We start from the raw sequence: 13,500 nt of genomic DNA on the forward strand, positions 1-13,500 counted from the left end.
TTATGTGCAAACTTAATTAAAACTTAAATAAAGTTTTTTTAAACAGAGTTAAATTAATATTTTTTTTTCCTATCTTTTAACTTAATTAGTTAAAGTTTGTAAACTATTAACTTTTAACTAATCAGTATTATTCTTATTTGATTTAACTTGAGTTAATTATTTCCGTCGACTTACCCACCCATCTTTGTATAAATTAATTTAACTCATAGTTAAATAAATATAGCGATTTAAAAAAATTGTATACCATCTTATTGAATTTCATAACCCAAATTCATAACATTGAATTATAAGGATGATTAAATCATGCAAAGCAATAAAAAAAGTAAAAAAAACCTAGTAAGCTAATGTGGTTCAACTATAATACTGAAAACTGATGAATAATGATTAAAAGTAAATACATTTTTTTAAATAAAAATTCACTTAACATTTTTATTGAATAACAAAATAGTGTTTAACAAACGCAAATAATTATTTAAAACAAGTTTTTATCTTTTAAGAACGTTGATAAATGTATCACGTGGTATTTCAATATTGCCAACCATTTTCATTTTTTTTTTAGCTTCAGATTGTTGTTTTAATAATTTCATTTTTCGAGTAATATCTCCACCTCGTTTTCCACACTAAATAAAAAAACATATTTAATTGAGTAAAAAAGACGTTAATCTTTTTTCTAGATAAATTTAGTACAATAAAAATCTTAGTAATAATATAGAATTTACAATTTTACTAAGGCCAAATATATATACACATGTAAGTTTTTTACATAATTTACCATTTAATCTAAAATTAGATGAATAAAGAAAAAATAATTTTATTATACCAGTTTCGATGTCACATCTTTGCGAAATGGTTTGATATTTTCTCTAGCAATTACTTTTCCTTTAACTGCAGCTTGGATTGCTATCTATTTAATAATGATTAGTTATTTATTCTAATATATAAAATTGATTTTAAGTTACTTGAAACTGTTGTCTAGGAATCAATTCTACTAACTTCAACACTATTCGTCTTCCAAGATTTACAGCTTTACTAGCATGAGCAATCATGCCAAGTTCTTCAACAACATTTCCATTAAGTAAAATATCTATCTAAATTACATTTATTAGTATTATTATTATCTAACGTTATCTGGGCCATTTTTACAATTTGCGTATCTCAGAGCATTTATAAAAACATTTTAAAAATTTTAAGTATGAGAGCCCAAACGAGGAGTCTGAAGGGTAGGGTTTGGTTAGGATATGGTATGTAATAATAAAAATAAAAAATCATTTGAACTAGAAATCCAATCCACTTTTAACTCAATTTGAAAAACTTCATAAACACACAGAATTAATTATTTAAAAACTCAAATTATTACTATTAAAAATGAAATTAAGACTCAATATCTAATATTTTTAAATAAATTATACTTTCTTTATAATTTGTATTCAAATTGAATTTCTGATATTTTTGATAAATTGTATCCAAGGAGGAACACTTTTCCCCAACTTAATGTGTTAAATCAAAATGTAACATAAAATCACTAAAAAATTAATTCCTTACATGAAAAATTTTGTGTAGGCTCACTTAAAATTTTTCAATACTAAAGACAGATAAAAATCAAACGCCAAAAATATTAAAATTAAAAAATTAGACAATGTTACCAAAACATAATCTGATGGCCCTAAACTATTAAGGCCACCTGAACCCACTAACCCCCTAAAAATTAAAAATATTTTATACCCAAAATAGAAAATATGAAAGATTAGATCTCTTTTGACACTGCATAATTTAAATATCTATTGAATACAAACCTACTTTCGTTAAATATGACTCTTGATATCCATGATCTTCATAATCAAAACTACCAAATCCTGATGTCAGAGATTTTAAGGTGTCATGAAAATCAACTACAATTTCATTTAATGGTAAATAACATTGTAAAAGAATTCTTGTATCATCAATATTGGTTGAAGATTTTTGAATGCCTCGTTTGTCCATACACAATGATAACACATCTCCTAAGTATTGATCTATAATTAAAGAGCCATGAGTATGTTTCAACTTGGTACATAGAATTTGAGTTACAAAGAACTAGTATATTTTATTCATTTTTTTTTTTAGGATTACAACAAATTATTTTGACATTTAAAAGATACAATAAATAAAGTAAGAAAAATGTAAATTGAAACATTTATTTTCTAAAATATGTGTTAGAAAACAAAGACTGACATATGACCAATACAAAAATGTGATGTTTTTTAAACTCCAATAAAAAGTATTTACCAGTTATTTAGGAGCGCTTATTAAAAACTTGAAATTTATTCACTTATTATAGGAAAGTTCTTATATGTTTTTAATATATTTTTTCAATTTTACTTTATTTTTAATTACTTAAAAATATTCATTTCATGATTATACTAAAATAATTCTAATAGGCACTAAAATATAAACTACAGAAATATACCTAAGAAAATTTACCTGGTGTTATGATAGTTCCCAAAATAATAGGTTCAAAAAGAGCTTCAATATAAGTTGGGTCAGGAAAATCTACTGGATTTGAAAAAAAGAATTCATTGCTTCCATACTTATCAATGATTTTTTTTGAATTTACCCTTGCTATTAAAAGTTTAAAAAATTAATAGATAACCTAGAAAATTTAATTAGAAAAATACCTTTATAAGTAACACTAGGAGCTGTCATCACTGCTTGAGCATTATATTCTTGTTCTAAACGTTGACTAAATACATCCAAATGTAATAAGCCTAAAAACCCTAATCGCCAACCAAGACCTAATGCAGCACTAAAGAAAAATATATATTTTATAGTTTTTAGTTTGAAATTAACATTTTAAATATATTTTACATTAAAAAAATTCAATGATTAATTTCATTAATACATAATTATATTATGAAATAAAGTAATTATTATGCAATATAAATCACCATTAATATTACCTAGATTCTGTAGCAACGCTCACAGCAGAATCATTTAATGTTAACCGTTCTAAAGCATTTTTCATTTCACCATGCATAGATTGATCAATAGGAAATAGTCCAGCAAAAACCATTGGCTGTGCTGGCTTAAATCCTGGGAATGGTTCAACAGGTTTATCTTTAAGATGCAATGTATCACCAATGCAAGCTTCTTTTGCTGATCTCATGTTACATGTTAAAAATCCTACTTGACCACCAACTCTACACAGTTTGATGTAAATAATTATGAAAATTAACTGCATTGAAAAGAATCATTTCCCAATTTTTAGTCACATTGATCTCTTTAGTATAGGTGCCTCAGTTATAAGATTAAAATATCAATTATTTATTAAAACTAACAACAATATTAAATAATAAATAAAAATTATTATTAAATGCAGAATGTAGTAAATGGGATGAATATAAATAGATTAATTTATATTTAAAGTGAGTCATAAATAAACCTAAGTTATATATATATATATTATAAATTAAAAAAAAACAATTTTTAATAAATATAAAGTTCACAATAAAACTTACAGTGTGCCAGTAATATGTTCTGTAGGTCGAAGAATTCCAACATTTTTAACTGGATAAGTTATTTGTGAATGAACTGATACAATGACATCACCTTCTTTTACACTCCCATTTTGTACAAAAATCATAATTACAGCACCACGATATTTATCAAACCAGCTATCAAATATTAAAGCTTTAAAAGATGCTTCACGATCAGTTATTGGAGCAGGCAATCTTGAAACTATTGCTTCTAATAAATTATCAACTCCTGTTCCATGTTTTGCTGATATCTTTTAAAATTAATAAAAATAATCTAAATATAATATACATAATATATATATATATAAATTTAATTTATGTCATTTTACTTTGAGAACTGTTTCTGGTTTGATTTCAAATAAACCTTGTAATTGCTCTTCTACTTTTTTTGGATTGGCATTTTTTAAATCAACCTTATTCAATACAGGAATAATAACTAAATTTTGGCAAAATGCTAAGTAGAAATTAGCGACTGTTTGAGCTTGTACTCCTTGATTAGCATCAACAAGTAGTACAACACCTTGACATGCTGATAAAGACCTAGATACTTCATTTGAGAAGTCTACATGTCCTGGTGTATCAATTAAATTTAATAAATATAACTGATCATTTGTTTTGCTTTTATAAAATAATGATGCCGTTTGAGCTTTGACAGTAATGCCTCTTTCTTTTTCTACTTGAAGTCTAATAGTAATCATTTTTTAAACATTACATAGAATNTATATATATATATATAGTATATATATATATATATATGTTTATATATTAATTACCTATCTAAAATTTGTGCTTTTCCATCTTCAATGTTAATGGTGTTAGTTATTTCTAAAATCCTATCAGCGAGTGTGCTTTTACCATGATCAACATGGGCAATTATACTAAAGTTTCTAATATTTTGACTAGGTACATCATGATAATTCATTGGAATATCTAAATCATTTTCATTTTCTTTTGAAAAAAATCGATGTTTACAAGTAACTAATGAAGAAAGCTTTGTATTTTTTAGCAGTCGTAATTTAGAAAAATTTAAGGTATAAGAATATAATTTCATTTTTATATGAATAAGAAATATCGAATAATTTATAAATTTTATGAAATATAAACGGTGGCGTTACANGTATAAGAATATAATTTCATTTTTATATGAATAAGAAATATCGAATAATTTATAAATTTTATGAAATATAAACGGTGGCGTTACAAAATACATACTTAGTTCTGAAAGAAGGTTAAACTTAGTTCTACATCGTAGATAAGATAAAACTTACTATCATGACACAATAACAATATCGGTAAACATTATTTTATTTGTTATCACAAATATTTTCGTTTATTGTTATCCACAAATGCAAATTCATTATTTGCTTGTGTTGCATTGTACAATGTAATTTTTTGGATATTATAGATATTATTTATATTAATTGTTAATATTAGGCTGTTAGTAATAATAGTAATAAAAAAATGCAGAAACCAGTTGTAACTACCCAGGAGTTTTCGTTACGTATTCCAAAGTAAGTTTTTCTTTGTAAAATTTCTTATTAATTTGATACAATTATTTAATTATATAAAAATATAAATGAATTATATTACAAACAGATATTTGACCCATTCTTTAAAAAAATTTCTTGCTTTGGTTAAATATTTTTGTGAAGCTTTAGTATCTCTTTTAGATACATTTTTATTTAATGATTATTTAATTGATTTATTAATATTAACCTAAAATTTAATGAAACTTTCTTGTATTTTATTTATTATTACAGTGGCGTTATCAAGAGGGGCTAAAAGTGCTAAGCACCTCAATCTGCTAATTATTACTATTTACTGTAATATATCATAGGTGGTAGTAAAGTATGTGATAATTAAAAAAAATGTCTTTAAGCAAAACCTAGCTATGCCACTGTATAATTAAATTAAAATAAAATTTATAGTAAATGTAGAATAAAAATAACAGTTAAGTAATTATAAAAACATGACATTAAAAATTTGACTTTCATAAAATTTCAAAATTCTTTTTTATAAATTTGGAATTTATAAATTATTTAATAAAAATTAGTTATGGAAAAATCATTGAGTATTTAATTATAATATAATACTAGCTTAAAAATATAACGTATTGAAAATTTTTCAGATTACCTAATAAAAAATATGAAATTATGAAATTTAATAGTAACTTGAATATTGATTTTGGAAAATGGATTCATGCCAAAATTGAAAGAGATGTTGTTAAGGTAGATGGAAAAATTGAGGAAGAAGATATGCCAAAGTATTTTTTAAGTTATGTTGATGTGTATTTTAATTATAAATTATTATAAATATTTTTTAGATTTGGAGCTGGTAGTGAATTTGGTAGAGAAGCCAGACAAGAAGCTAGAAAAAGAAGATATGGTGGGAATAAAAAAGTTTCTGAATCTAGTCCTTGGATTTTGAAAGTTGGAGGAAAAAAGTAGATAAAGATTATTTGTTGTTTTTATACATTTTAATTTGTGTTATTAAATGTATATCACAGATTTAGAGGTGTTCGTGAAGGTGGTATAACTGATAATTCATCATATTATGTTTTTACACATGGATCAGATGGCATAATTAATGCTCATAAATTAGAGGAGTGGTATAATTTCCAACCAGTGCAACGTTATAAAACACTTTCTGCTGAAGAAGCAGAAGAAGAGTTCGGAAGGTTTGTTTAAATAATTGATATTTTTTTTACTATACAGAGTGATTGAAAAATTATCAATATTATTCTTATTTTTCGATTAATTATGTCATACATGATAAATGAATCACTCTGTACAGTTATTTAGATTTTTAAATAAATTTTCCAGACGCAATAAGGTGATGAACCATTTTAATCTTATGTTGCAAAAAAGACTGAAAAATGAAGAAGATGAAGAAATAGATGAAGAAGAAAAAGGAAAGGGAAAAAAAGGAGCAAAAAACCGGAAAAGCAAAGGTTTTCTGCATTTTATATATTTATAAAAAAAACGAAGTTAATTGTTTAGAGATATGATAAATTTTATAATGAATTAATTTTTAGAACTTAAAATTTCTGAAATGGATGATTGGGTTGATAGTGAAGATGAAGAATCTGATGATGATGAACAAGATGAAGAAAAAGTTGAGAGTAAAAAGAAACAAAAATGTAAGTACAAAGTGATTCTTTTAACACTTTTTTTGTGAATTTATCTTTTGTTACATATGTATCTTCATTTATCTGTTATAAAATAATTGCATCCTTTATATCTTATAAGTGTATTGATTTTATTTTTTAAATGACAACATACATATTTAACTAGCTTATAAAAATAAATTTATCTAATTAAAAAAGTGACTGGTTAATAACAACTTTTGGTTTAATAAACTTTGTATGTTATTCACAATTTTTCACCTTAGCGGGAGGATGGGATTGGCTGAGAAATTACTAGTAATAAAAATAACAACATCCTTTTTACACCTTTAGCCTTTATTTTTGAAATGCTATTAAGTGTTTGATCAAAAATTGTTATTAATTAATCAATTTTTTAGTTAGATCGTTTTCTATTTTATCAGTTAATTAAATATGTATGTTGCCATTTAAAAAAATAAAGTTGAAACTTTTATAGATATAAGTGATGGAATTATTTTATAACAGATAAATGGAGATACATATGTAACTGAAAAAGGTAAAAAAAATTACAAAAAACTTATTATTTAAAAAAAATTTGATGTCTAGTATTAAAAGAATACTCCATTTGTAATTACTAAATATTATTCCTTCAATGATCAATATGTAATATTAACCCAAACATTAACATATCACACTGTGAATATTCTAGTGTAGCAACTTAAAATATAAATTATTATAATATGGGATTTGAGTAAATCACATTTTAAAATTTGTAGTTTAATTTATAAACAATATTATTTAGTATTATAGTTTTATAGATACAACATAATACACTATTGTATTTTAAAGGGTGTTTTTTTTATCATAAAAAAACACTTTACTTGATTTATTAATCTTGAGTTTTTTCACTTGAGTACTCATAGTGTGATAATATGTTGATATAAACTTATCAAAAATCTTAATTAAGCAGTTAACATTTGTTTAAATTTTAGTGAAAAATAAAAATCAACCTAAATCAAAAAAAAAATCTAAAGGTTCTGATGAATCTGCTTTTGAAGAAAGTGATGATGGTGATGAAGAAGGGAGAGAACTTGACTATATATCGGATTCATCGGATGAGTAATAATTAATTTTTACTGTATTAAAATAAATTATAAATATTAATATATTTGTACAGAGTATCAGATGATGAAGCAAAAGTTACCAAAGAAATGCAAGGTGTATCTGAAGAAAAAGCATTGAAAAGTCTGTTGACATCAGATGAAGATGAAGATGAGGATGAAGAACAAAAAGAAAAAAATAAAGAAATTGCAAATAATACTGATGTAGAAGAAGAAGATAAGGCAAAAAAAGAAGAAAATAAACCAAAACAAGCAACACCTAGCAAAAAAAAGAAAAAACAATCAGACAAAAAATCAAAAAAAGAGTCTGGTAATACTTTTCTAAATTTGTACCTATAAAAAATTTATTTAATTTTATGATAGATTTTTAATATTATTGATCGAATAATCAATCTTAAAAATATTATGAAGAATTAATTTTATAACTTCAAATTTTATATTTCTAGATACTGACAGTGATAGTTCTGTAGATAGCTCAGATATTGAAAATGAAATGCTTAAAAAAAGACCTTTAAGCTCTGATGGAAATAAAGAGACTAATGTAGACCAATTGAGTACAAGTTCAAATAATTTAAGGTAATTATAAAAAAAAAAAATTTAAATAACTTTAAAAAAACACAATTTTATTTTTATTTTAGTGCTGAGCCAGCTAAGAAGAAACTAAAATTAGAATTTTCTGCATTAACTATGCCTGATACACACGGTATTACTGAAGAAGCTGTTCGGCGTTACTTATCACGAAAACCAATTACAACTACTCAACTAGTTTCGAAGTTTAAAAATCGATCAAACTTAAGTTCAGATCAGCTGGTTAGCATAATTGCTTTGTTGTTGAAAAAAATCAATCCAGAGAGAAAAAATATTAAAAATAAAATGTACTTGTCGTTAAAACATGTTTGAAAAAATTGTCAATCATTATAAAAAGTTGTAACTGCCTTTTTTACTTATTAATTGAAATATTTGCTATTTATATTAAAATGTATTTGGTATAAAAAAATGTATTTTTAATAACTTATAAATTATAACCCAGCTTATTTTTTTTTAATTAAAAAAACTTATTAATTGTGAAGTAAAATTAGAAAAATTATGTTTTTTTGTTATTTTATTTAACCATTTGACACATTAAAATCTAATAGATTAACCACAAAAGATTCTGACTGGTTAAAAATCAACTCTAGTTTTGCTATTTGATTGTGAAATTCACACACAAAAAAAATTACCAAGAATATTCTTAAATTTTTTTAACAATATGTTTACATTTTACAGCTAAAAGAGTAAATAAAATTATTATAGCTAACAAGGATGAGACAACAAAAAAAGTAGAAAACTATTAAAACTACGTTTAATGGAAATTTGATTAAATGATAATGACTATTTGAGCAATTTTTAAAAGTTTTCTTCCTCGCCTTAATCCCAACTACTTGGAGTCGACCACCCTTATCCTAAACTTCCACTTGACACGATCTCCTACATCATCTAAGGTCACATCAGCTGTCCTCATATTGCATTCAATAGCATCCCTCCATCTATTTTTTGGTCTTCCTCTACCTCTTCTTCCTTCAACATTAATTTCTATAACTGTTCTTACAGCTTCCGATTCCTCTCTCCTCATAATATGACCAAACCATCTGAGTCTTATTTCTCTCATCTTATCCACAATTGACGCTACACCTATACTCCCTCTTATATGCTCGTTCCTTATCCTATCTTCTCTAGTCACTCCACTCATCCATCTAAGCATTCTCATCTCTGCTCTACTTTCTTATCAACCGCCCAACACTGAACCATACATCATAGCTGGCCTCACTACAGTCTTGTAGAATTTACCTTTCAGCCTCAATGGAATTATTTTATCGCATAATACGCCAGGCACTTCAACCACCCGCACTTAATACTGTGTCTTAAATCCAACGTAAATACTTAAAACTTTCTACCTCTCCAATCACGCACTCGCCTATTGCCACTGATCTCCTCATTTGACCTACCTCGTGTTCTCCTTTGTTAAACTCGTACTCTATATACTCTATCTTACTTCTACTTATTCTTAAACCCTTTTCTTCAAGAACAGATCTCCATACTTCTAGTCTTTGATTAATTTCCTCCTATTAACACTATATCGTCAGCAAACAACTATATTAGTAATTTCTGTAATGTATCAATATATCATAATAATATTTATGATATTATAATGTAAAAATTATGCTGGTCATCTTGTCTCAAGTACCATCTGGTCCCGCTTTCCTCTAATTATATAGATTTCAATAATAGACAAATATCTTTGATACACTTTACATTTACAAAATTTTATTTGGTGAACATGGTTCTATAATTATTTATATAGTATGAATTTTAAATTACGCTGAATAAACTGATGTCAACGGATATTTTATAGCTGATAAACTTTATATCAAACGTCGATTTAAAATTTAAAAACAAAATAAAAATCCATTACTAAAGCTTAAAACAACCAAAAAGTAGATTAACGTATGTTCGATGCGCAGATTGATAATATTTAAGTATACGATAATTCACAGGACGGTTTTCAATTGCAAGTTTGGTCTCCTTATCTATACATCATTACAACGCACTTAGTGATAAGAACTAAATGGCGGGAACACAAATCGTGATAGCTCTGCACGTTGGGGCAACCCTTTTTATTTTAGGCTCCATGGAATTTTGAAAATAGTGAAACGCGAAAAATCCTAAAAACGAAAAAATTGCTGAAGGGTTGCAAAAGATACCGAATAAGATGACTAACTCCGTAAAACTATAGAGAAATTGTAACGATCGATGATAAACAATTGCAATTGTCAAAAAACTGAACATTTCTTCCAGGTGAGGATTATTTGAGAGAAAACCAATTTTAGACGATAGAGGGCAGCTACGATCTATATGAGAAGAAACGATTATTTTGTGTAGAGAGACATTTTAAGAATTAAGTTTTTGTTATTGAAACATCTTTTAAAATATCCATCAATTATGGGAATGAATTATGAATCCATTTTAAGTAAAGGCTCAATACAAGCCCTAATGAATAATGAAGAAGTAAAAGAACCCGTGATGCAAGTTCTTGGTTCTAGAAAAATTGCTGCATCTGGTACTGACGAGAGGTATCGTTTGCTTATTTCTGATGGTTTGAATCACAATTCTTTTGCTCTATTAGCGTCTCAATTAAATGGTATGGTATCATCTGGTGAACTTTCAGATTTTGCTATTATTAAAATAAAACGTCATATAATTAGCAATGTTACTGATCGTACAAAAAGTAATAAACAAGTTTTACTTCTATTGGACATATCAGTTTTAGTAAAGGGAAGTGACGTTGGCCTAAAAATTGGTGATCCTAAACCAATTATTGATGCAGTTTCTAGTAATAATTCTGTTTCAACTAAAGTATCAACTAATCAAAAAGTTTCACCAATAAAACCACAGTCTAGTAACTTGAATAATAACTTTCAAAATAATATTGATGCTATTCATCCATTAAATTCATTGAGTCCTTATCAAAATAAATGGACTATTAGAGTAAGAATCATGAACAAATCAGCTATTCGTACATGGACTAATCAAAGAGGAGATGGAAAACTCTTTAGTATGGACCTGGTAGATGAACATGGTGAAATACGAGCTACTGCTTTTAACAATGAGTGTGATAAATTCTATGATATGATTGAAGTGAATAAGGTGTATTTTATTACTAAGGGTATTGTTAAAACAGCCAATAAAAAGTATACTAACTTGAATAATGATTATGAATTAACTCTTAATGGCGAAACACAAATATTTCCTTGCCACGATTTTGATGACACTCAAATGCCTGCTATGAAATTTAATTTTATTTCATTAAATGTAATTAAGAATCTAGATATTGATAGTATGGTTGATGTTATAGGAGTGTGTCAACATACATCTGATATTGTAAATCTAGTTTCAAAGACTACAAAAAAAGATTTGAGAAAAAGAGACATTACCTTGGTAGACCAGTCTTTAAGTTCTGTAACTGTAACTCTTTGGGACAATCTTGCAGAGGAATTTGATGGCTCATTACAGCCTGTTGTAGCAATAAAAGGAAGTAAAATACGTGAATTTATGGGAAGTAAGTCATTGTCTTTAATGGGATCGTCAATAATTCAGATTAATCCTGATATTGAAGATTCTCATCGTTTAAGAGGTTGGTATGATGCTCTTCCTTCAACAGTAGAGTTTAATAGTATATCTACACGTTCTGAAAGTGGAACTAATTCACAATTTCATACTATTAAAAGTGCTCAAATTGCTCAGCTTGGCAGTGGAGATAAAGCTGATTATTACAGTATGTACTCATATTTAGTCTTCATAAAAGGTGATTCTGCACTTTACAAAGCATGTCCAAAGGCTGATTGTCAAAAAAAAGTAATTGACAGAAATGATGGAACTTACCGTTGTGAAAAATGTAATGACGAGTCTGAAAATTTCAAATATAGATTACTTCTTCAAGCACAGCTGTGTGATACTACTAGTAGTCAATGGGTAACTATGTTTCAAGAAGCAGGAGAAGGATTATTAGGAATAAATACATCAGAACTAGGTAAATTATATGACAATGACAAAGAAGAATATAACAATGTTATTCATAAAAAGATATTCAAGATGTTTGAAACAAGAGTAAGAGCTAAATTAGAGACTTATAATAATGAAACTAGATTAAAAGTATCAGTTATGAATATGAAGCCTGTTGATTACAAACTTGCATCTTCTAAATTGATAACTGATATTAAAAGACTTAGTGGAATGGGTACTTCTTCAATGTAATTTTTATTAATTTTAATATACAAGATGTATAAAATATTTTTTAATTATTAAAACACAATATGTTGATTTTATAAATGTTATTTATGAAATAAAATAAATTTTTTTATGCCTTAAAACATGAACTTAAAGAATTGTAATATTAATTTATAAAATGTCAGTATTTGTATATAGGTCATTTACCAAATAAATGTCAATGATGTGTCAAATTTATGTTAAATATATTGATTACATATTTTTATTAAATATTATTTAGTATTTATCTAACTAAAAAAGCTTTTTATGATTTATTGATTTTTTTTACGTTCGATTCGAAGTTGAGATGGTATTAATTTTACTATGATGTGGTATTTTTTTTCTGTCGCCACTATTTCTCAGATCTTACCGGACCAATTTCTTTTAACATTACGTCAAAAGAACACAAATTGTATCTAGTTGAAGACATTGCTTTAAAAATAAAATAAAATACACTCGTTCTGTATAGATTATTGAAATACGCTAAAAAAATACGATTTATAATTGTGGTAAATTTCGACATCGTTAATCATTTTTGTTTTAGTCAACTTAAAATTTGTTTTCTATATGCACATATAGTATACTCATATGTGCATATAACATTTCAATTGCTATTTGTATATGGTACACTCCACACGTTTTAGAAGAATGGGAAAAAAAAAGTTTTGTTGTCGACCACGCTTATACTAAACATCCACCTAACAGTATCTTCCACATCATCTAATAAAACTTTCCACTTCTATTACGTTCTCGCCTATTGTCACTGAACTTCTCATTTCACCTACCTCGTGTTCTCCATTTTTCAAATCTATAAGTACCATACACAACTTTTTCTATTTTTCACTAAACTTTTCTATTAGTTGCTTCACACAAAATACTGGCTCCATTGTTGACTTACCAAGCATAAATCGAAACTAGATTTTAGATACCGATGTCTCATTTCTTATTCTCTTATCTACTA

The 13,500-nt window shown here is 26.2% G+C and overlaps 3 protein-coding genes across 6 annotated transcripts; 2 read left to right on the top strand and 1 right to left on the bottom strand.

Annotated features, from left to right (window-relative positions):
- Positions 1 to 414: 414 nt before the first annotated feature.
- On the bottom strand, positions 415 to 4,622 carry LOC126898428 (translation factor GUF1 homolog, mitochondrial). 4 transcript variants are annotated; one of them, XM_050672427.1, is made up of 10 exons: positions 4,286 to 4,622; positions 3,842 to 4,196; positions 3,495 to 3,763; positions 2,937 to 3,176; positions 2,655 to 2,782; positions 2,461 to 2,598; positions 1,798 to 2,012; positions 960 to 1,088; positions 821 to 904; positions 415 to 620 (listed from the first exon to the last, which is right to left on the bottom strand). In XM_050672427.1, the coding sequence occupies exons 1-10, from the start codon at positions 4,561 to 4,563 to the stop codon at positions 486 to 488; spliced, it is 1,971 nt and encodes a 656-aa protein (XP_050528384.1). In that variant the 5' UTR covers positions 4,564 to 4,622; the 3' UTR covers positions 415 to 485. The 4 variants fall into 4 exon arrangements, 2 of the variants coding, with proteins under 2 accessions (XP_050528384.1, XP_050528385.1); XM_050672428.1 differs by having other exon boundaries at positions 960 to 1,084; positions 1,794 to 2,012; XR_007702258.1 differs by lacking the exon at positions 415 to 620 and having other exon boundaries at positions 960 to 1,084.
- A 228-nt stretch (positions 4,623 to 4,850) lies between these two features.
- LOC126898433 (general transcription factor IIF subunit 1) lies at positions 4,851 to 8,785 on the top strand. Its single transcript, XM_050672441.1, has 10 exons — positions 4,851 to 5,023; positions 5,641 to 5,775; positions 5,836 to 5,955; positions 6,019 to 6,189; positions 6,335 to 6,462; positions 6,547 to 6,651; positions 7,608 to 7,734; positions 7,793 to 8,046; positions 8,183 to 8,312; positions 8,375 to 8,785. Exons 1-10 carry the CDS (start codon positions 4,974 to 4,976, stop codon positions 8,634 to 8,636), a joined length of 1,482 nt encoding a protein of 493 aa, XP_050528398.1. The 5' UTR covers positions 4,851 to 4,973; the 3' UTR covers positions 8,637 to 8,785.
- A 1,654-nt stretch (positions 8,786 to 10,439) lies between these two features.
- LOC126898430 (replication protein A 70 kDa DNA-binding subunit-like) lies at positions 10,440 to 12,718 on the top strand. Its single transcript, XM_050672433.1, has one exon. The coding sequence runs from the start codon at positions 10,716 to 10,718 to the stop codon at positions 12,525 to 12,527; it is 1,812 nt and encodes a 603-aa protein (XP_050528390.1). The 5' UTR covers positions 10,440 to 10,715; the 3' UTR covers positions 12,528 to 12,718.
- The last annotated feature ends 782 nt before the right edge of the window (positions 12,719 to 13,500 follow it).

This window comes from Daktulosphaira vitifoliae, unplaced genomic scaffold, assembly GCF_025091365.1.
Source record: "Daktulosphaira vitifoliae isolate Bord-2020 unplaced genomic scaffold, ASM2509136v1 Scaffold_2, whole genome shotgun sequence".
NCBI lineage: Eukaryota > Metazoa > Arthropoda > Insecta > Hemiptera > Phylloxeridae > Daktulosphaira > Daktulosphaira vitifoliae.

Coding starts and splice junctions, on each gene's coding strand:
- LOC126898428 (XM_050672427.1), bottom strand. CDS start 4,563: ATGAAATTATATTCTTATACCTTAAATTTTTCTAAATTACGACTGCTA. Junction 1,089..1,797: donor AAGAGTCATATTTAACGAAA/GTAGGTTTGTAT, acceptor AATGTAATTTAG/ATAGATATTTTACTTAATGG. Junction 621..820: donor AAGATGTGACATCGAAACTG/GTATAATAAAAT, acceptor TTTTTTATTTAG/TGTGGAAAACGAGGTGGAGA.
- LOC126898433 (XM_050672441.1), top strand. CDS start 4,974: ATGCAGAAACCAGTTGTAACTACCCAGGAGTTTTCGTTACGTATTCCA. Junction 7,735..7,792: donor ATATCGGATTCATCGGATGA/GTAATAATTAAT, acceptor ATATTTGTACAG/AGTATCAGATGATGAAGCAA. Junction 8,313..8,374: donor ACAAGTTCAAATAATTTAAG/GTAATTATAAAA, acceptor TTTTTATTTTAG/TGCTGAGCCAGCTAAGAAGA.
- LOC126898430 (XM_050672433.1), top strand. CDS start 10,716: ATGGGAATGAATTATGAATCCATTTTAAGTAAAGGCTCAATACAAGCC.